At 37.2% G+C, this 23,757-nt stretch overlaps 1 protein-coding gene and 1 long non-coding RNA gene across 5 annotated transcripts; both read right to left on the reverse strand.

Moving 5' to 3' along the window:
* Positions 1-1,762: 1,762 nt before the first annotated feature.
* LOC145562407 (altered inheritance of mitochondria protein 32-like) lies at positions 1,763-6,543 on the reverse strand. Its single transcript, XM_081622678.1, has 5 exons — positions 6,148-6,543; positions 4,757-4,842; positions 2,930-3,235; positions 2,761-2,844; positions 1,763-2,435 (listed from the first exon to the last, which is right to left on the reverse strand). Exons 1-5 carry the CDS (start codon positions 6,361-6,363, stop codon positions 2,078-2,080), a joined length of 1,050 nt encoding a protein of 349 aa, XP_081478804.1. The 5' UTR covers positions 6,364-6,543; the 3' UTR covers positions 1,763-2,077.
* A 10,813-nt stretch (positions 6,544-17,356) lies between these two features.
* On the reverse strand, positions 17,357-21,640 carry LOC145563895 (uncharacterized). Of its 4 annotated transcripts, none has more exons than XR_014094664.1 (5): positions 21,562-21,628; positions 20,723-20,835; positions 20,454-20,623; positions 18,158-18,207; positions 17,357-17,938 (listed from the first exon to the last, which is right to left on the reverse strand). It is a non-coding gene; the product is annotated as an uncharacterized LOC145563895 (long non-coding RNA). The 4 variants fall into 4 exon arrangements; XR_014094662.1 differs by having other exon boundaries at positions 20,454-20,626; XR_014094663.1 differs by lacking the exon at positions 20,723-20,835 and having other exon boundaries at positions 21,562-21,640.
* Positions 21,641-23,757: the final 2,117 nt, after the last annotated feature.

Genomic DNA, 23,757 nt, shown 5'->3' on the forward strand with positions numbered 1-23,757 from the left:
GGATACGAGATTGGACATCTCCAAGAATTGAGTATGCTCAAGTAAGATGAGCTATTTATTGCAAAGTTTGTTGTAATACTACGTATTTATACATTTTATATTAATATTTTATACTAATATTTTTTATAATTTATAAATTAATTATAAAGTTTACAAAATACGAGTAAATATATTATTCAAACAGTATATAATTGGAGTAATATCAATTGCTTAACTAGTTTTACTTTTGAAAAATGAAAAGTTTTGAAAAAGTTTAAGTAGGAAAACTCAAAGAATTTTAAAGGAAAGAATTTCTCATTAATGGCATACTTGTAAATATTAATTATTTTTATTATAAAAGGGAGTATAAAAACCCCACATGTTCATAAATTTTCCCCAAAAGTTTTATTTTAATTTTAGAATTGAGCAATTTTACTAAAACCCCAAAACCCTCAAAACTCTCTCTCTCTTCTCACACATCTATCTCCTCTCTCTCCCTCTTCATGCCGCAAGCCACCATCAGGCCACTACAGGGCGACAACCACTATCGACAAGCGACAGCAACATCGCCCAACAACAGTCGCGAGCATCTTCTCCTCTCTCCTTACAATTTGTTGGTAGTGTAGACACTTACATTTGGTATCCTGTCCCGAAAGAAAGTGCAATGATGATATAAAAACCCGTTAACCTAAATCAAAGTTGAAGTGTTTATTGACTTTAAAATGTCATACAATGTAAGTTTTGAGACTTAATCCTTTTAGAGTTCAATCCGCTTATTAGTTAGGCCTAAAATATGCTCACGTGTTTAATATTGTTTAATAACATACCTAAACATGTCAAATGCAGTGCTTAAGTCTAATGGACCATACATTGTTTAAAACTGAACCAAGAAATTAACCAAAAAATTTTAAATCCATTCAGTTCCCGGATATTTGCAATTATAGTAATTCTAGGAGGTAGTTACCAAAGAATATATACAATGCTAAAGTCAATCCTTATCAAGAGGTTGTGATTATAGACTTAGGGCCTGTTCAATCGGCCTGTTTTGATTTACTGAACTGAGGTGAACTGAACTGAATTGAGCTAAAGTGAACTATTTATGAGAGAAGGAAATTAGAAACTGAACTGAGTTAAGCGGAACTGAAATTAAGCTGAAGAGAACATGCCCTTAATATACAAAAACTACTTAATATACTAAATAAGTGCTCAAAGTAAAATATAATGACATCAAATTTTATTTAGCGGGAAAATTTTTCTTGTAAAGTTACCATGTAGATAATATTAACGTCAACGGTTGCTACTTTAGTGTTATTATTTATTCCTTGTTTAATTTTTTCAACTAGAATTTGACCTCCAATTACCGAACGGTGGTGTTTGGAAACTTAATCACAAAAAGGTGAAAAATACTAGAACTTAATCACCATTTGTTGGCTTAACTCCACCTTAACCTCTTGTACAAAACACATCTCCCCATATTTATTAGCCAATCTTAAAACAAGGGTAGAACAAGAGTTCTAAACCCTGTAAACAGCCAAGTTATAAACTTCGCAAGTTGAAATTGTTTCCTCCAGTCCTCAACTTTATAACAACGAACATCGGCTATTGATATAAGAATTAAGAAGCAGAGTTCCTAAAAGTGTCTTGCAAAGTTGCAATCCACTCCCCTTGACCGAAAGCAAAGGTTGAACAAATGTTATTTCCTACCTTCCACGACCCCCAGGCCCCAGCAAGCAAACATCAGAGTAACATACAGAGATACACACATCAGAGAAATGTTGGTCGATGCACAGAAAATAGGTTTCGGTGTTCATATTGGCTAGAAATTGACTAGCAACACAACTAATACAAGTGTAATTTCAATGTAACACAAGGATTCTCCATTCCCAAATATAAACTGTGTAGTGCTTAAGAAGCAATATATTGGGATAGTGAAGTGATTCGTCTTTAAATCCACCAATTCACCCATATCCATCCCACTTTAAGGTTATATTAGCAATTAACTAGTAGCCAAACGCAAGGATTTAAAGATTATTGTTTAAACCTCACTACAAAAAGATCGTCATTCACACAACTAAATGCAAGCAGATATTTTGAGAACCTATGCCAACCTTCTGAAGATGCTGTAAGCCACAGCAACAGTTGCTACAGCACCAACAACGGCGCCGACCATCAGAAGATCACTCTGCTCCCATTTTCCTGCCCAAGCTGGCAAGTATACCGTTCCTTTCTTGCAAGGCCCATCTGAGGTTTCCTTTGGGTTTACTTCCGCAACTTCTCCATTGGCAACAGAGCCATCCCTGCAACAAGAAACTGCATTTGTACCCTGGCAACAGCCTGTTGTACTTTCCTTAACCTCAGTTTCCTGTGATTTCTCTTCAGTTTTCTCCTGAATGTTTTCAGTTGCGGGTTTGTTCTCTTCTTTTTCAGCAGCCTCTAATTCCAAGCCCATTTGACCCCTAAAATTGATAATTAAGTGTCAAAGATACATGCAGTAACACACCTACCATTAAACTTCTCAAGGCACAAGGTAGTCAAGTTTTTTGAAAGTTTTTTTTTTTCAGAAAAGAAATTTCCTAATTGTTTAAGCAATGATCATTGTTCAGCTTTAAAGGGCAAAAATGTCATAAAGGCAAAATTGTCATACATTATGAAGCCTAAAGCTTAGAGTAAATGCCAATATGGGCCATGGAGCAGGGTATACCACATTCAAACTTGCTAAATCTATAAACAGCACCCAACAAGACAAATAATTTAACAGATATAAGTGAAAACATAACATACCTCCATAACTTTTCTATGATTTCTCCTTCGCCAATATGCACATCAAGCAAGTCTGGCACATCAGTTGGAGTGACATAACCATACCTGCAAGCCAACAAGTAACTAATTAGTCCCTGACACCACCACTGCAAATGTCAAGCAAACGAAAAGAAATATGATAGTGTCATACCAATCCCCAGTAACCTTTCCCTCAGCATTTGTCCCAAAGATGATCAAATTTCCAGCGTACTTGTGACCCCCAACATGAGAACAAGCACTCACGAAAACCTTATCATTCAAATCCCTCGACTGAATCTCCCCCTTGAACTTTTCAATGAGGACAGGACCACATTCACCACACCTTTTATCTCTGCTTGCATGGGAGCAAACAAAAATATATGCACCAACTAAGGATTCAGGTACTTCAGAACCCCATGTCTTACCATTCACAAGAACGTCATCCACAAATGCATCCACTTCTGACTCCTTCAACCCCCTACAATCACCAAAATATTCAATTTAGAGCTGAAGAAAAAGAAAAAAAAAAAAAAAAAAAAAAAAAAAAAGAGGTCAAAGCAGAAATGAATAATGGAAAAAAAAAAAAAGTCAAAGCAAAAAATAAACCATCGAGAAATAATATGGCCTACATTTCATAGCTCATCGGCACCATAAATGTGCTAGTAAAACTAAGGTAAATTTGTCACAAAAAAGGCCTTTTAAAGTTCAAAATTTTGTGAAATACTATTTTATTTTTCATTACTTTTTTGAGAAAGCACCTGGTAAAATAAATTTTACTATAAGTAACACCTTTGATTGACCTCAGATTTCCTTCTCCCTCCCTCTCCTCCTCCCTCCCTCCCTCTCCTCCTACTCTCTCTCTCTCTCTGAATTACAACATGTTAGCCTCAATTCACTTGTTACATCAAATATTAATAAAGGCTCCAGTAGAAGTGGTTTCACAACATATATCCCGTTAAATACTTAAATTTCCCGCTATAACTTATTGGAAAACCCATAATAGCTACCAACAATGTAATATTGTGTGTCTCTCATGTGCTTTTGTATTTATTAAAAGTGTTACCCCAATACAGCAAGTATGCTACATTCAATGTTCCTCTTGGAAAATCTATGTCTTAAGGACATCAAGTCAATTTATATTCAGATTTTTGCTTCAACATGATTGAAATTCTTGCTATTACAGCTCTCAAACTTTTTCTGACATTAAAAAATGTAATTCAGTTACTTCTGCACCCATATGTCATGTTCAGAAAAAAGTTTAAGCATTCCTTTTAAGCTTTTCAAAGAGAAACTGATTATCCGTGGAATAGAAAGAATAATACGAATATGGGATTATAGCAACAATCTGATCAAACAGTCTTGCACAACATAGTGATGAGTTATGATGATGAGGAATTGAGGATGATGAAAAACAACCACCATAGAAAAAGAAGTGAGCGATAGGGTATTGTATTTAATTAATCTTCTCTTTGCAATTGAGTCTTTGATTTATATTTAGGATTTTGATAGACAAAAATAGTTTGTATTCTGTTCAAGAAAGTTCAATGTTTATACATGCAAATGGGGAAGATTCTCACCCAAACATTGAAAATTAATCACACCTTGACATGAAAGTACAAGAAATATAACCTATTGGATTTGCAAGGAGAGCAAAAGAAAGTTAATATTGCTGAAGAACAAATGAAGATAATAAAAGGGAGAAGAGAATCGGCGTGAGAGAAAAATTAGAAAGGAGTGTGCGCTTCACACACCATAAGAGCCGACAATTTGACTTTATTGGCCGAATTCCGGGAAAATAGTGCTAATTTTAATAAAATTCAGATTAAAGGTTGCTGCTCACAAATAATAAACTATAAAAGGAATTATTTCAAAACAATTTGTGTTTTAAAAGGACTTTTTTTACAAATTTTTCTTAACTCCAAAATGCCATCAATGAGAGATCAAAAAGAAATCAACATTAAACAGTTAAATAATAGAAGTCGTTATGAATACTCTTTACCTATATTTGACCATCTCTGGAAAAATGTATAAATCCCCATCTGAGCACTCATCCCCATTGCAGCCACCACATATGGTCAGACGAGTCTATATAATAAGAGACAAGCATTATCATTAGTGACTGATTCATCTTTGAATAGCACGAACCCTTAAAATAAGTATGGGTGATTCGATTCATTGAAACTAGTTAGGCAATTGGAAACCCAAGATATAAAGCAAAAGTTTAGTACGTCATGACTCATAACTTCAATGCCATAAGCATCAAAATGTGAAAATAAACCCCATCAAAAGAACTTTACAAGCCCGAAATACGAATTCACAGTATATAGCAGCAAATTAGTGTTACTAATCACAGATAATTTTCTACGACCTGCCATTTAAACATCAAATCAACAGTTTTATCCCCGAGTAACACATCCATCTACTTTGTATAATTAGAGCCTACAAAAGTTGATTAATATCACCTAACCTTATTTTACACCAGGCCTCAAATATATCTTTCTAAATCAGAAAATGAAAATCTACAACTCTTCATCTGATATAATACAACAATATTATTAAATTACATTCACACAATCAATAAGGAAAAATAAAATAATACCATAAACATAACAAAAATAATTCATCATACTTCCTCCATTTGTTTATAGTTACAACAGTTTGACTTTTACACTATACATGTGTTTCACTTTGACTAATTTTGACGATTTATACATAAGTAAAAATATAGTCATTTGGGATCTTGTTAGGTTTGTCTCGATCTATACAATTTTAATACCTAAAGTTTACAATTTTTACATATTGGTAATTAAAGATATTAACAATTGAAAACATACATCAACAAGCGTGAAAAGAGAAGTGTTGCAACTATAATAAAAAAACAGAAAAAGTATAAAACAGTAATGGATTCTGAGCTGAAACAAAAGGAATTAAACATTTCAACATATTTTGCTAGTGAAAATCATTAATGAACAAACAAAACTATATACTTCGTCATTTATAAATCTTAATAGTTAACAATGATAATACAGCACACAATAATCTAGAGTCAAACCGCAAAAATTAGAGCAATATCACATGAAGCAGATCAAAAATCAACAAAAATAATTCATCATATAAAACAGTAATGGATTCTGAGCTAACAAAAGGAATCACACATTTCGACATATATTTTGCTAGTGAAAACAAATTACGAACAAACAAAACTATATAATTAACAATGATAATACAGCACACAATAATCTGGAGTCAAACAGCAAAAATTAGAGAAACATAACATGAAACAGATCAAAAATGAACAAAAATTGAAACCACAACAAATGATCAAACAAAAACCTAATTTCAGAAACAACAATCAATCAAAAAAAACACGAAATCAAAAGAAATAGAGACCTTGAGAGGAATATCATCCTTGCGAGCTTTGAGAGCAAAAGCGAGAAGCTTAGGAAGAGGATCGACATCAGAGTTTTCAACATTAGAAGGCCAACCATCGGGAGATTTGTAGCAAAGGAAGACATGGCGATCGTAAGCATCGACGGAATTAGCGACGGGAAGAGAAAACATCTCAGGACGATCGAATCCGTAGTTGGTGGAGTCAACGGCCGCCATTGTTGGAGCTCGAAATGAGGTTGAGAAGAAGAAAAGGGAAAGGGGATTGTTATTGGAGGGGAAAATAGAAGAGACGAGAGAAGAGGAGGTTTTGAGGAAGAAAGAGGGGATGTTGTGAATGTGATGTTGTTGTTGTTGTTGCTGCTGCTGGAAATGCTTTGTGGTTGTTGAAATTATCAGAAGTAGACGTCTTCCACTTCCAAACGCTAAACGCATTTTTTGCGTTTTGTGAACTATACTTCTATACTTCTATTTTTCTAATTTTGACAACTAACCACATCCGACCCGATTTGATCCAAAACTGACCTGAAATATATCCACAAAATCTTAGCTACATACTAGTGCAGCTAAGCTAGCTGCACCAACCACCGTATGTATGAATATGCAGTGCTTTAAAATGAACATACGGTTTTTTTTTCCCTTTCTTTATATCTTAACTTTCTCTTCTTCTTTCTTACATATATGTTAATTTTCTCTCTCCTCTGTTATAATCTCATCTCAAAATTTTCTCTCTCCTCTTTTTTGTTTTTACTTTTCTTAAAAGTTAATTAAATTTCTTTCTTACCTCATTTTCCTTCAATCATTAAATTTCTTTGTTCTTCTACTTTGAGCAATTTCCAATTTTATCACTGTAGGGAATATTTTAAACATCCCACACTTGAGCCCCGTTGTGATCATACACTTAAGCATGGTGGCGTCCAAAGGGAAGGAAACTAGAGTAAAAGAGTCGCCAACAAGTTTTAGGAACTTGTAAACCGTTCACAGGGTGAAGGTTACACCCCTTAACGATCCAGGAGATCGTTAACTCCAATAGGTCTGGAACCATGACTGGAAGTTCGGGGATGAAGGTATAAATCCAACCTAAAAGAGATTGAACCTGCCCTAAATAGGCCTCTACTTTATTCTTCTCGTATTCATGTGCGCTTTCTGACTAACATACAACCAATAGATTAACCCTAAACCTGTTTAACTATGTTGGTTGAATATTAATGCACAAACAAATCTATTATTGGCGATCACTTGAATTATAATCATATTAGCCTAAACAAGATTATTAATTATTTTATTAAGCGTGATTACAAGTACAAATTCCCTTTAAACATGCATAAAAGGCGTGATCAAGCAATAACAATAATAATCATCAAGCAACATAATAAATAATGATCATCATAATCTCAATCTCAATAAAGCATAATAATAGCAAGATCCTAGGCGTGATACTAACAAGATTAATAACAAACCATAGCATGTCACTAAACAATAAGATTAAAGCTTTATTCCTAGCATGATACTAACATAATATTAGGAAAGAAATAGGAAGCATCATAATAATATCAGAAATATTAGTTAATCCTAAACATGATATTAGGAAGCAATATAACATCCAAACATGATACTAGGAATCAACAAAATAATCTAAGCATGATTACAATATCAAAAGATCAATAAAGCAATTAAAGTACTTAATTGGATGCCTCGTATCTCTTTCTAATAACAAAATACACGCGTTAATAACTTCAAGGAAAATAATAAATCAACCAATTAAATTAAATAATGGAAATAGAGATTTGGGACCAAACCCACGGAAATATTAAACCTTTCACATCTAGGGCGAAGGCAACTTCGAACTTGGCTAGATGTGTCTAAATCTAATGTATGAGGAATTTTGTAAAAGGGAAGGTTTAGAAGAGAGAGAGAAAGCTTCTAGCTTTTAGAGAGAGAGAATAGAATTATATGATTGTTGATTGTAGATCCCCTGAAAACAGGGAGATATGACCCCTATTTATAGAAAAAATAGCACGGGATCGAAGAAAATTATATTCGAAATAAAATACCTCATGTCGCAAGCGACAGAAGCCAGCGCCAGACGACAGGCTCGTCGCCAAGCAACAAAGGTCAGCGTCTGGCGACGACCCTGCGCGCTGGTCCAAAAGTCAACGCGCTTTTCCACGCGTAATTACCTTTAACACCGGTTGCAGGTAATTATACGTCCGAGCAGTTTTCGAAATCAAATTTAACATATTTTATTCTAAATAAAACATTTTTAAAATATAATTAATAGTCCTAATTCCATTAGAATTAAAGAGAACCTTCTAAATATTCCAGAAGATCAAAATCAATCCTAATTACTTTAGGAACAATAATTAATAGGCCCTCCTCTAGATCATTGGGCCACATTTAAAATCATTGGGCTTAATTTAATTTAATCCATAACTTCCTCATAATTCATCGGAATTGGGCTTATAATATATCATTAAAAAGCTATTTTCAAGCTCAATCCAACTACACTATTATTGGACCCTTATCATAGACCAAACTAAATTGGACTGACTATTTTTCATAAAATAGAGTAAGAAAAGAAATATTTTAGAAAAAAGAAAGAGAAATATTCATCACTGGGTTTGGTTTTGGGGAGACACATTTGGGTGTCTACAGTCACCATTGTAGCAATCTCTATCGTCGTCGTCATCGTCGCGGTTTGAATCAAAAGGTAATTTTGAGGGTTTTTTTTAAATATATATATATATATATATATATATATATATATATATATATATATATATATATATATATATATATATATATATATATATATATATATATATTATCAGGTTATAATGAGAACCAATCCTATAATAGAAAATAGGAACTAATCAGGACCGTCAGATCTAAGAGAAGAGGCGCACGATCTAACGGTCTAGATTGAATCACGCATATTCAGTTCATTTTTCAAAACTCATGCGCATTTTCTCTCTCCTCAGGCATTTTCTCTCTCCTCCATTACAACGAGCCTCTGAATTCTCCTTTAAAGCGGGCTCCGAGCTTTCTCTACTCCATTGAAGCAACTTTTGAGCTTTCACTACTCCATTGAAGCAACTTCTAGGCTTTCTAGATTCCATTGAAGTAGTTTTTGAGGTAAGGTTTTTTTTTTTTTTTTTTTTTTTTTTTTTTTTTTTTTTGTTAATCACCGATTTTAATTTCACTATCCTTGTTCATCATTAATTTTATATTTTGTATAGTCAATTTAAGGTTCTTAATTATGAAAATCGAATTCTTATATATAATTTTTGAGGTTAAATTGTGAATGATTATAGTGATTGATTTTGTTGCTAGAATTCCTAAAATACCTTGATCATAAAACATTGACATTGAAATTTATGTAAATGCTGGTGAGTTTGTGAACAAATTGCAAGGGGTCAGCCTAGGCCTTTGATCACATATGCTAGAAGGAAGCCCAAGAAGAATTCCCCAGCAACTTGATGCTGAGTTGGAAGAATTCTGCTATGAGTTTGTTATGGGGTTTAGGGTAATGTGGTAATTTTGGGAAATAAGTTTGTTATTCCTCTTAGCTGTAGAAGATGCTAGCAACTGATTATATATAGGAGTTTTGTAATAGAAGAAATTATGCTGAATATTGATTAAGATTGAGTTTGTTGGAGAGATTCCTTCCTCTCAGAAGGAGAGTTGTATTGCATAATTTCACTGATTATCAATACATCATATCAATTAGCTACTTACATTTTCTGTGCTTGTGTGTGTGTGTGCCCTGTTTTCTGATCTGAGTCCTAGAAACTTGGTATCAGAGCAACCTCGATCCTCATCGGAGTGTAGGATGGCTCGCCTTACCCATGCTCAGCGCCTGGACTTGCTGGAACAGGAGATTGCTGGTGTTTCGGGTCGAGTTGCTGAAGAGATCGCATCAGCTTTGGCTTCATTTAAGGCTGATCTCACGAGTCAGTTTGCTGCTAGTTCGGAGAAGAATCGATCGGAGATTCGTTCGGAGAATCGAGGACCTGGAGTGAATGGACCTCCTTATCAGTGGGATAATCCATTCGCCGGAGCGCCACCGCAGCTGGGGGTTGGAGCTGGTGGTGTTCAAGGTTGTTAGTCGAACTGGAAGTTGAGGAAGCTGGATCTACCGATTTTTGATGGAACTAACCCCGATGGCTGGATTCTCAGGGCTGAGCGATTCTTCCACTTGTATCGGCTCAGCGAGGAAGATCGCCTAGAGGCGGCGGTGGTGGCTTTGGACGGCGATGCCCTGCTTTGGTATCAATGGGAGCATCGTCGCCACCCGCTACTGACTTGGGATTCTCTGAAGAAATTACTCCTCCGCCAATTTCGCACCACCGCAATGGGAACGCTGCATGAGCAGTGGTTGGCTCACCAGCAAACCGGCACGATGGCGGACTATCGGAGACGATTCATCGAATTATTAGCTCCACTCGAAGGTGTTCCAGAAGATATTGCTAAGGGGCAATATATAAACGGGTTGGAGGAAAGGATCCGCGTGGAGGTCCGGATCCTGGATCCGGTTACTTTGGATCAAGCCATGGATCTGTCAATGCGGGTTGAAGAGAAGATCCGGGTCAACCCGAAACCCAGATATGGTGGGAATCTTCCCACGTGGAAAACACCCTCCCCTATCCAACGTTCCTATCCTAACTCCTCTACCCAAAACACGAACCCACACCTAAACACGAACCCGAGCCCAAACACAAGCCCTAACCTAAGTTCGTCCACCCAGACCCACTCAAACCGCCTCACCTACCACCACAATAACACCGGAGGAATAAGGAGGCTGTCGGAGAAGGAGGTGCAGCACAAACGCGAACAAGGACTTTGTTTCCGATGTGATGAGAAGTGGAATTTGAATCATCGGTGCCGTCGCCGGGAACTTAGCGTTCTCCTGACTGTTGAGGAAGACGAGGATGATGGTGGCGCGTCAGGTGAACTTGCCATGGTGGAATTCACAGCTCCCTCATCCCCTATTTCCCCTATTTCCCCTACTAGCCCTGTTCTTCCCGCAACTCCGATCTACCCCACAACCCCTGCTTCTTCTCTCTCTCTTGACCCTCAACCAGGGGTCTCTCTCTGTTCCGTTATGGGCATAACTAGCCCTAAGACGATGCGATTAGTGGGCACCATCAGCGAGGGCAAGGTGGTTGTGATGGTTGACCCAGGAGCTACGCACAACTTCATATCAACCACGGCAGCAACTCACTTGAAAATACCCATCTCCGATTCAAAGCAATTTGGGGTGACTTTGGGAACCGGAGAAACAGTTCAGGGAGAAGGAATAAGTAGAGGGGTATTATTGCAGTTACAGGGAATTTCCATTGTTGAGGATTTTCTCATCCTACCTCTTGGCAACTCGGATGTGATTTTAGGCATCCAATGGCTTGAGAAATTGGGCACAATTGCCTCAAATTGGAAGCACCAGACTCTTAAATTTCAAGTTGGGGGAGAAATGGTGACCCTCAAGGGAGAACCACATTTGGCTAGGACTTGCATTTCCCTAAAGGCCATGGTTAAGACCTTGCAAAGGGAAGGACATGGCATTTTGGTAGAGTTCAATCAGATGGATGGGCAGCAGGAGAGTGGCACTTATGTTCCTGCCCCTCTCCGACCTCTCACTGACCAATTCCAGTAGGTGTTTCACATGCCTGAAGGGCTGCCTCCCACCAGAGACATTGAGCATGCCATAATCTTAAAGAATGGGACTGACCCCATTAGTGTTCGGCCGTATAGATATCCTCAGTACCAGAAGGATGAGATTGAGAAGTTGGTACAGGACATGCTCAAAGCTGGAACTATTCAACCTTCCTCTAGTGCCTACTCTAGCCCGGTTCTTCTCGTTAAAAAGAAAGACGGCTCGTGGAGGTTCTGTGTCGATTATAGAGCCTTAAATAAAGAGACAGTTCCCGATAAATTTCCCATCCCGGTGATCGATGAATTGCTTGATGAACTCAATGGTGCTCATGTGTTCACGAAGTTGGATCTCAAATCGGGATATCACCAAATTCGAGTTAAAACGGAGGATGTGCCCAAGACTGCCTTTCGCACTCATGAGGGACATTACGAATTTCTCGTAATGCCCTTTGGCCTCACCAATGCCCCTGCCACCTTTCAGTCTCTTATGAACGAGGTGTTTAGATCTTTTCTCCGGAAGTTCGTGTTGGTTTTCTTTGACGATATACTCGTCTATAGTCAGTCCATGAATGAGCATTATCATCATTTGCAGCAGGTTCTGCAAACTTTGGCCTCACATAATCTCTATGCAAATATGAAGAAGTGTGAGATTGGGAAAGAAAAGGTGGCGTATCTTGGCCATGTCATTTCAGCAGGGGGTGTGGAGGTTGATGCCTCGAAAATTCATGCTATGGTGAATTGGCATGTACCCTTGAATCTTAAAGACTTGCGTGGGTTCTTAGGCCTTACAGGCTATTACAGAAAGTTTATCCAGGGGTATGCTGAAATTGCCAGGCCCTTAACTGACCAGTTGCGCAAAGATTGTTGGGGGTGGACTGCTGAAGCTTCTCATGCATTTGAAGCTCTGAAATTAGCTATGACCAGAGCTCCTATTCTGGCCATGCCTAATTTTTCTTTGCCCTTTGTTATTGAAACTGATGCCTCAGGCTTCGGGTTGGGGGCAGTTTTGTTGCAAGGAATTCATCCAATAGCATATTACAGCAAGGTCTTGGGAGTTCATGCTAGAGCAAAGCCTATTTATGAAAAAGAGCTCATGGCAATTGTGTTTGCTATAGAGAAGTGGAGACATTATTTGTTAGGAAGGCAATTCATAGTGCGCACTGACCAAAAGAGTTTGAGGTTCTTATTGGAACAAAGAGAAGTGGGGCATGCTTATCAAAAGTGGGTGAGCAAGCTTCTTGGTTATACTTTTGATATTCACTACAAGCCGGGCCCTACCAATCGGGTAGCCGATGCTCTATCAAGGCAACACCAACCAGAGGTGGAGTGTACCAACCTGGTGGCAGCTTGTGGGGTGAGTTGGGAGTATGTTAAGTCCTTCATTGACAAGGATTTGGGGCTGCTAAAACTGACTTCTCAGTTACATGAGGGAGGTTCTGCTCCAAAATGGTTTTCTGTTGAAAATGGGGTGCTTAGATACAAGGGAAGGATAGTAATTCCTGCCAATTCTGAGCTTTCAGCAAGGTTACTCAGAGAGTACCATGATTCACCAGTTGGAGGGCATGCTGGTGACTTGAAAACTTATCAGCGTTTGGCAGCCGAGTGGTATTGGTCAGGCATGAGGAAAGATGTTGCAAGTTATGTCAAACAATGCCATGTTTGTCAGCAAAGCAAGACCTCGACTCTCTCTCCCTTAGGATTGCTTCAACCCTTGCCTATTCCGGACAAGGTATGGGAAGACATATCCATGGACTTTGTGGAAGGTTTACCTAAGTCGGGAGGTTGGGATTCAATCTTAGTGGTGGTTGATCGCCTCACAAAATACGGCCACTTCATTCCATTAAAGCACCCTTTCACAGCTCAAGGAGTGGCTCATTGCTTCGTGAAGGAGGTTGTTAGACTCCATGGTGTCCCTTCTTCCATTGTCTCAGATCGAGACAAGGTGTTCTTGAGTGTTTTCTGGTCTGAGCTGTTCAAACTTCAGGGTACTCAGTTGCGTAGAAGCACTTCCTACCACCCCGAGACAGATGGGCGGACCGAGGTTCTTAACAAGGGAGTTGAGTCTTACCTACGTTGCTTTGTTAATGGTAAGCCTAAGTGCTGGGCATCTTGGCTGCCTTGGGCAGAATATTGGTATAATACAGCTTATCATACAGCCACACATTGCACTCCATTCAGGGCACTATATGGGAGGGACCCACCTCAGCTAGTGCGCTTCACCCCAGGGAGTACTTCTGTTTCTTCTGTTGAAGACCAGCTGCTGGAGAGAGATGCAATACTGGATGAACTGCAGTTTCACTTGGTTCAAGCTCAGTGCTACATGAAGCAATATGAAGACAAGAGTAGAAGAGAGGGAGAATTTCAGGTGAGAGATATGGTGTATTTGAAATTACAGCCATATAGACAGCAATCTTTGGCAAAGAGGAGGAATGAGAAGCTATCTCCTAGGTTCTATGGGCCATTTACAGTGCTGCAAAGGGTAGGGAAGGTGGCTTACAGGTTGCAGCTGCCTGACTCTGCCAGAATTCACCCCGTTTTTCACATTTCCCAGCTGAAAAGAGCTATTGGAACAGGACACTTCCCTTCACAGCTCCCATCTCAGCTTACTTCAGATTTGGTTCTTGATGTGGAACCTGAGGCAGTGCTGGGTGTGAGGACTTCTCAGCAAGCTACAGAAGTTTTAATCAAGTGGAAAGGATTGCAGGAGTTTGAGTCCACTTGGGAGCACTTTTCTGAGATTGATGCAAGGTTCCCCTCTTTCCACCTTGAGGACAAGGTGCAAGTTTGGGAAGGGGGTATTGCAAGGGATCAGCCTAGGCCTTTGATCACATATGCTAGAAGGAAGCCCAAGAAGAATTCCCCAGCAACTTGATGCTGAGTTGGAAGAATTCTGCTATGAGTTTGTTATGGGGTTTAGGGTAATGTGGTAATTTTGGGAAATAAGTTTGTTATTCCTCTTAGCTGTAGAAGATGCTAGCAACTGATTTTATATAGGAGTTTTCTAATAGAAGAAATTATGCTGAATATTGATTAAGATTGAGTTTGTTGGAGAGATTCCTTCCTCTCAGAAGAAGGAGAGTTGTATTGCATAATTTCACTGATTATCAATACATCATATCAATTAGCTACTTACATTTTCTGTGCTTGTGTGTGTGTGTGTGTGCCCTGTTTTCTGATCTGAGTCCTAGCACAAATCTATGTGAATTGAGTAAATTCTCATGGTAATTTTATGACAATTGAGTTTTATGATTTTTTGAATGTTAGTTTTTAGCTTATAATTTTGCATAAATTTTGAGCTTCTACTCTAACCACAATTAGCTAGTACTCAATATTATGGTAAAACTGAAAGGAGAGGGTTCTTTTTGTTTGCGTAACATTGGCAATTATTTGCATGCTGTAAGATGAGTTGAATATTTCTCAGATGTATAATTTTTTTGAAACAGGTTAAAAGTGTTAAAGTATTTTGACAAAACTTGGTTTCAAGACTGAAGTTACACTTGATGATGTATGGGCAATGCTTCAAACTTGGAGAACGTTGGAGTTTACATTCACAACCAGGTAGCAATCTATTGCAGAGCTCGTCACTTTTCTGCCTATTCTTGATCATTGGTTGATATAAAGCTGCTCATTTCTTTGTTCTTAATCTTAATTGTTGACCTGTTGATTTAGAAATTCATTATAATCTAGCCCCTGCATATTTCACAAAAGCTTAAGCAGTCATTCAAATCAATGTGACGTTGTGGCTTTGTAAGAGATATTGAACAACCTTGTACAATTTTACCATCTAAAGAAGTTATAAAGCTAAATCTTATATTACTTGCTGCTTACACACTGTGCTATTATTGAACTAGTAATGTCTCCTATGAGTATTATTTTGTCAATTTCAAAAGTAGATAGAAACCAAATAAAAGTAAACTAATTACATTATAAAGTAAATAAAAAAAACTAAACCTATGATTAGAATATAAGCAGTCACAAATGTAGGTTGTGTTTGCTCTTGTCAGATTAGAAAATATATGGGTGTAGCACTGATATATATTGGCCATTAGCAAGAGCATATCTGGTTTCATTGAAATCCTGTGGTGGTAGGAACGTGGAAGTGCTAATGCTCTAAGGGAAATGCTCAATAACCCAAATTCCTATTTGACCATGACATGGGAAACATTATCAGGGACATTGCTCATCTTCTCTTGCAGTCAACCATTTGCCTCATCAACTAGCTTCTCTTGGAAGATGTCAACCTTAGGTAAGAATGTTCCATCTCTGTCCTACTAATGAGATGTTTGACACACACACTGCTAAAATTCCAGATCTTGAAGCTGCTTGATCAAGGCTTCTTTGCTGTTGTTCCTCGCCAAACTTTTTCTTCAACTGTCACCCTCACTCGACATTTTGTCATCATTTTTATATTTAGTTATTTCGTGCTTTCTTTGTCTTTCTGTAATCTTTTTTATTCTAGGAGTGGTCTTACCACTTTATCCTCTTTTGCGTTAAAAAAAAGTATGTGGAGATGAGTATGGATTGAGGAGGCTCCTCCTTGTGTAATGGATGATGTTATGCTAGCATTCCTTAATAAAGTATATTGCTGCTTTCTGTCAGCAAATATAAAGCTTTCATGACGAGAAATACATACAATATCTCTAAGTAAATAAAAAAGAATATGAAGTGAATAAAAAGGACTTTAAAGTAAACCTATTAGCTCAAGTGGTAGAGCACTATGCGGATGCATAGAGGTGTAGGTTCAATTCCTACATAGGTTTAAATTCATTAAATCGCTACAAATTAAATTTATTTGTGTATTTTTCTACTAATTATAATAGATGCTTATGCTGAGAAGTTTCCAGATAAAATTTGGGCTAATACATATTGATGTTGGAAACAAATTTCGTTTTAAATCTTATGAAACTTTGCATATTTGAATAATGTTAATTATTGTTTTTTATATGCAGTAGTTCCACATTAGCCTCACCTGGGCAGTAGGTTGTGGTCTAGATTTAAAATTAGAAGTAGAAATAGATACCATAATGCATTGAGGTTGCAAGCTAAGTGAACTAATACGTACATTTTTTTACTGTTTGTTTAACAAAATGCCCCAATAAATCCAATTATATTATCAATTTCAAATGTAGATAGAAACCAAGTTAAAGTAAACCAATTATATTTTATAGTTAATCAAAAAAGCTAAACTATGATTTATAATACATGAGCAATCGAAATATGAGGGAGTGTAGAATCAGAGATTTGAAAGCTAGTGTGGGGGATTATTAAAACTACATTGATAGATATTTCAAAAGTAAATCATAAATATTGTAAACTAAATAAATAATGCTAAAAAGTAAATCAGGGTATCATTGAAATAAATCAAATTAACTCTAAAGTATATGAATAATAAATTATCTTGAAATGCAAAATGACTATGAAAACTTTATTATAGCACAAAAACTGCGAGTTATTGACTTTCATATCCTTACAAGATGAGTCAAATTATAAGAAACAAATATATTGGTTCAATATGATGTAGAGGTTTTCAAATTAAAAGTAAATAAAACTATATAAAAAGTAAACGAAAAAAAGAAGAAATCTAATAAATCATTACGAATTCTAATCTTCAGATTTCTCACATAAACCTACGTGGGATTCGAACCCGCATCTTTTGTGCACTTGCACAATGCTCTGCCTATTGAGTTAGTAGGCTAGTATATATTATACATTGGAAGTAAAAGTAAATCAATATACCTCAAAAGTAAGTAAAAAAGACTAAAAAGTAAATTAAAACATCATTAAAGTAAATAAATAATATTGCTTCTGCTCATGCTTCCGTTGCTCCTCATCACAGGCTTCTTAGGTGCACAGGCTGCACTCTTGCTCACAGCAGCTTCCCGTTTTGCTCTACTCTAAGAACTCTCGAGTAACATGTACAGCAGCAGAGCAGAAGTAGCATAGCAACAACAGGCAGCAGAGCAGAAATGGCAAGCAACAGCAAGCCATGGCAAGGCAGCAGCAAGCCAAGGCAGGGGCAGCAGCAGCCTAGGCAGGGCCGACAGCCACGGAAGCAGCCTTGGCAGGGCCGGCAGCTGCAGCAGCCCTCACACTCCTTCCTTTGTCGTGCTATACAAAAGCCTGGATACTTAGGACACTCAACCTGAATATACACAAAGTATCAAAATTATTAGAGATAAAACTGACTAAAATATCATTACATAATGCAGCAATACTGTAGTGGAATGCACAATATGCATTAAGGTCCAGACTGAACATATGACAAGACTTAAAAAAACCAAAAGGGAGAAGAATGAAACAGACTTTGCTTTTGATCAGCAGGATCACACAACAAAAAAATATAATGCAGGCTGGAGAATACCATGACAACAACAAAACGATCTGTAGTAGGCTCTGGTCCAATATGAGCTCCTGTTGGAAGTCAGACAGCAAAGAGAACATCAAATAACCAAAATACATTATAATGAAATACTAGAAAGCTGACAAAGGACAAAACTTTGGCAAAATAGCACACCTTTTAGGAAAATTTATGTGATTATCAGCCCATTGCTTGGATTTGAAATATTTCTAGTTATAATGCCAACAAAAACTAGCTCCATTTACCCCACATTAACTCCCCACATAGCTACTACCATCAACTCCATGCACACAAGTATATACCAAACTCATTCACTGCCATCAACTCAAAAGTAACTACAATTAACTTAAAAGTAAATAAGACTAACTCAAAAGTAAATAAGATAGCCACGATTGGGATCAAATTGAGTCATTTGCAAGTGTCTTCCTTTTTCCTTTATTATATTACAAGGTTCTTAAGTCAAGCTTAACATGAAACATAGGAAAGAAACTAAAATAAGCTAAAAATATTATTCTCCACAATCTACAGTCTCTTAACCTCAGCGGGAATATATTCAACAACTGTCCACAGATTGTACTGCATTATTGGGGATGCGGCCCTTCCCGAAAATTAACGGAAGAGCTCATCAACTGTCCACATATTGGACTGCAATATAAACCATTTGACATGTGATCATGCAGGGCATCTTTAAAACCTCGATAATAAGCTTAGCAAAAACATACAACTTCTTGAAGAATCTAAAAGCTCGGTTATAAGAAGCTCTGCTGCCTCTGCTGTCAAAATCAAGTTCACTTTACAGATGTTATGCTATCTCCTTGCACTACACTTCTTGACTTTACTCCATCAAGGTTACTAAAGTCAGATACATTATTTATTCCTGAAGTGTGCAGTAACGATTGTAGGGCTCAATGAAAACTGTAAAACGTAAAGGCGGTCCTCATGTAATTCTGGTACCCTATGTAAAGACAATCTTGTATGACAATTTCTACAATGTGCTCAAAACACGATGAAGCAAGGTAACTCATACAGGGAACAAAATGTGATTCCAAATGGAAGGGGGGAAAGGATTAATAGCAGCGAAACAGAAAAGAATAAAGTTGAAGATGACTGATGTCATACATAAAGTACTGTGGTAGAAAAAGCAAGAGATTACAATAGAGAATTTGGTTTACAGCTGGATGCAAAAACCCGAATAAATGAAAAGTTCAGGAAATATTTTGTTTACAAGTTCCATAAGGTCGTACTATATTATGCTTCCATACTCTGCTTATGCTAGAATTCCACTGAATTGTTGTCAATGGTATTTAGCTAGTGTCTTAATCTAAATTCTGATGAAAAGTATGCATTTTTTTTAAAAAACTTTTCATTTTTTCAACCAAAAAAAAGGGGGAGTAGAATTCTACCAAAAAAAAAAAGAAAAGAAAAGAGGGGGAGTAGTTAGCACTACATTTCCAAATCTTTTAACATTTGTAGTACTTGATTTAAGGGGAAAAAATATGATCGTTCTACTTCCCTCCCCTTCGCTTCCCCATTCTATTTTCAAATAACATAACATGGATCCCTATTCACCCTCCAATCCTTTCTTTCTAAAGTAATATTTTCATAAGTCTCTCATCCAAGCATTATATTCCAACGTACCTCATTCGAACACCCTATTATAGACAGTAGTAAGAATAGTAGCACATAATGTATGAAATAAATTATATAACATCACCATTGATAACAACACCACCAATGCCAATATAGAATAAATAGCTCACAGGAGAAGGTTATTGAGGCTCATTCAACAAACAAACAAACATATATATATAATATATATATATATATATATATATATATATATATATATATATATATATATATATATATATATATATATATATATATATATATATATATATATATATATATATATATATATATATATATATATATATATATATATATAATAAATAAAAAATAAAAAATAAAAAAAATAAAAAATAAAATCTTGTCTATCATCATCCCTCTGATTCCATTGCCCCATTATAATAGTCATTTTCTTTTTCAAGTATTTTGTTGCGTGTCCAAGGCCATATTTGGATAAATTATTCAAACGAATGTAACACTACAGCTCCATAGATACAAGAATCACATGTTTCATTACGATTTTTACCACTAGACAATACATATTTGCACCTTGCAAGTATAAAGCTATTCACAGTACAGGGACAAGGAAATGGGAACAGGGAGGAAAAACAACTTAGTTGTTTATAAGAGTAAACAATTTAGCACAGGGAATGTGCAAGGAATGCCAGACCTGAATTGATGCGATTCAATGCCAGTTAGTGAATTGAAAAACTTTGAAGACTATATCAATTCCAGTGGGGATCTGCCATATGAACAAGATAACATTTAAAGCATTCAGAGCAATGTGAAGACTTCCCGCAGTTTCATTCCCTTTCTGCATTACAGGTACAAGTGCTGCAGCTGCTGCCCACAGCAATATAATTACAATTAACTTAAAAGTAAATAAGACTAACTCAAAAGTAAATAAGATAACTCGAAAGTAAATAGAATTTCACTAACATCTAGGCAATTCTCCAAGCTATCACAAGTTAGCGAAAAATCTAATTTGAAAAGAATGACATATAACATAGAATCCAACACCACTTCGATACCATGAGGCATAAGCTAGGTAGCTGAAAATGAAACAGAATAAAAAGAACACATAATCAATTAAGTCAAATACAACAAAAATTCAATTGTGATTTTTTAAACTTCATGTGTTGCATAAAAAAGACTCAAAAAGTAAAATAAATAAATACTCAAAATTAAACTACATCAAATTATACCAGGAGCTAGTATATAAAAGTCTCTCAAAAGTAAGTCATATCAACTCAAAAGTAATGATATCAATTGCTTTAATTAAAGCATAAACATGTGGATGCTTTGAAAAATTCAACAATAGATTTGCCAATCAAGTCCGTGCAGTTTTAGTAGTATTAGAGTTTAACAAATACATCGTGGTTGGCCGCAAATTGATCAAAATATAAGTATCGTAAAGAGTTTTAGGCAGCTAACAATCACAATAGTAACAACCCTGTGCTAACATCTAAGCTCAAAAAAGTAAATTACATAATCTAATACTTCGTATAAATCAATTGAAATACATAAACATATTAAATCCCTAATATATCAATGGAAATCACAAAATTCGAACAAATAATTCAATCGCGAGAAACCCTAATTTTCCCAATCGAAAACCGCATAACCAGATTTTCGCAAAAACCCTAATTTAAGCAATCAAAATCGCAAAAACATGTTTCAAAATCGAGAAAATTCATAATTAAACCGAAATTTACATATTATCGCGAGAAATTGAACAGCAAAAGAGAACAATTTGAAGAGCGAAGAAAAAAAATCACCTCTTCAGAGAACTAGGAGGAAGAGAGAGAAAATCTAAAGAAGAGAGAGAAAGCTAATGAAGCGGCGCATGAATCAAAAGGGAGGTCATTCAACTGAACAAATTACGAAAATACCCTTAATGAAATTGAAAAAGGCAGGTGAAACGTGAGCCGTCTGATTGAAAGCGACTAACGGTCACAATGAATTCCTAGTTCCTATTATAGACATTGGTTCTCACATGATCTTGATTCTATACATATACAAATATATATACATGTGAATGTTATAAAATTAATGAAATCTATCAATTTTGCACTTATAATTCCTAATTTATCATGTTAAAGACCGATAAGTATTGCTATTATGATGAATTAAGATTAAATTTTAGGTGGATATTCAAATTTTAAGAGTTAAAATAATTGCAACAAACTTGTGTTTAATTTCTGTAAATAAAAACAATGAACACGTAGTACTTTAAAATTGAACATGATTTGAGTATTTTTATCCCGCCACATGGCACCGTGAGAGCTCGCTACGTGTCACCTGAGAGAGCCTCTAAATGGACCTCTCAAGGGCCTACACATGTCAAGCAGATATGGCTTCTGGAATTGGCGGCCTTCAAGGCCCAAATCCCGAGGCTACCGAAAAACGGCGCAGCCCCAAATCCTAGGTCATCAAACCCTAAGATAGGGCACACCTTTCTAGAACCCTATAAATAGGGAGATTCCCCCATTTATTGGGGCACGTCCTAATCATTACATCACTTATTACTCTCGAAAATAGAGAACACCTGATCTCGGAATCCAAGAAGATATTTACTTTCAGCACGTTTTTACTCCAAACCCGTACTAACTAAACCTTCGGAGGCGGACCTCCGAACATCCGGAGCTCCATTGTTTTGCAGGTACAGGCGGCTTTGTTGGATCCAGTCTTCGAGTTGTAACTCTCCCAAGGGACACAAAAACACCCGAAACATTTGGCGCCGTCTGTGGGGAAAGTACCTCAAAGATGGTTTCACAAGAACCTTTACCGCCTCCAGAGACCAACCAACCTCTGGTTGATGGAAAGGTCCATACGGACCATGACTCTGACGACGAATGTGAAGTCAAAACCTCTATAGCCCCTGATGGTCACTCATCTCTAAATGCATCCGTCCCAAAGACAAATGAGAGCGGAACAATGACCAGGCGGGTACAAGCAAGCCCCCTAAGCAGCCGTTTGATCAGACGCAGGCGGCAGGATCAGCCCAAATCACCTGAGACGAGCCCATGAAATTCATGACAAGTTTCAAGGGTGAAATCAAGGACTTAATCACCAAAAGGAAGGCTGCTTCTAAAAAGGAGCAGTTGGCCAAAAAACCAGCTCAAGCTGAGAAAGCAAAGTCAGTCAAGGACCGTCAGCCTACTCCTCACCCTGCTACGAAGGAGAAGGCTCGGCCCCTGATTGATCTTTCTAAAATCCGTTTCCTAGAAACGGTAAAGAGAAAGGCCATCCGGCATGTGCAGCCGGACGACAACAAAAAGACCTTTTCTGATGCTCGACTTTACATTGAGCAAAAGAAGAATCAACAGCTGTCTAAGTCGGCTTCCACATCGACTTACCTAGATAGCTTCAAGAATACCTCACTAAGGAATTCACAATTTGTACATGGAACTCTGTTAGGCGGTCCTTCCGTCCACACGGGTCCCCATGTAATTAATTCGGTACGGTATGTGGCCCAGCCATTGTACAGGTCGCCTGCTCTACCCTACATACAACCTGCCTTCTTCGGAGGACAGGCGGCATACAGTTTTCAACCTATGGACTGGCAGCTTTGGCTACAAAACCTTGGAGAACAACCCTCTGCGTTCTCTAGGGAAATAGCCGAGGCCAAACAGCCGGCCAAGGTTAAGAATGTGTTGGTGGGAACCTATGATGGTACCTCCAACCTAGAAGATCACCTTCTGGCATACACCCAACTCATATATTTGCAGGGGTTGGATGAGGCCGTCTGGTGTCGCTGCTTCCCAGCAACCTGAAGGGCATAGCCCAATAGTGGTTCGGCAACCTGCCAGCTGGATGTATAAATAGCTTCAAGACGCTCGCGTTCTTGTTTTCTTCGAACTTCTCTATGAATATCCCTTCAAAGAAAAAAAGCCTCGATCCGAGCAATGTGCAGCAGGGAGATAGAGAAGGATTCGCTCCTACGTCAGGCGGTTCAATCTGGTGAGAATCCA

Source organism: Chenopodium album, chromosome 10, assembly GCF_948465745.1.
Source record: "Chenopodium album chromosome 10, dcCheAlbu1.1, whole genome shotgun sequence".
Lineage (NCBI taxonomy): Eukaryota > Viridiplantae > Streptophyta > Magnoliopsida > Caryophyllales > Amaranthaceae > Chenopodium > Chenopodium album.

What these genes read in the sequence shown, in the direction of transcription:
- LOC145562407 (XM_081622678.1), bottom strand. Translation starts at nt 6,363, where the DNA reads ATGGCGGCCGTTGACTCCACCAACTACGGATTCGATCGTCCTGAGATG. An exon ending in AGGATGATATTCCTCTCAAG is followed by an intron (nt 4,843 to 6,147) that starts GTCTCTATTTCT and finishes CTTATTATATAG; the next exon opens with ACTCGTCTGACCATATGTGG. An exon ending in GGAAAGGTTACTGGGGATTG is followed by an intron (nt 2,845 to 2,929) that starts GTATGACACTAT and finishes GTTGGCTTGCAG; the next exon opens with GTATGGTTATGTCACTCCAA.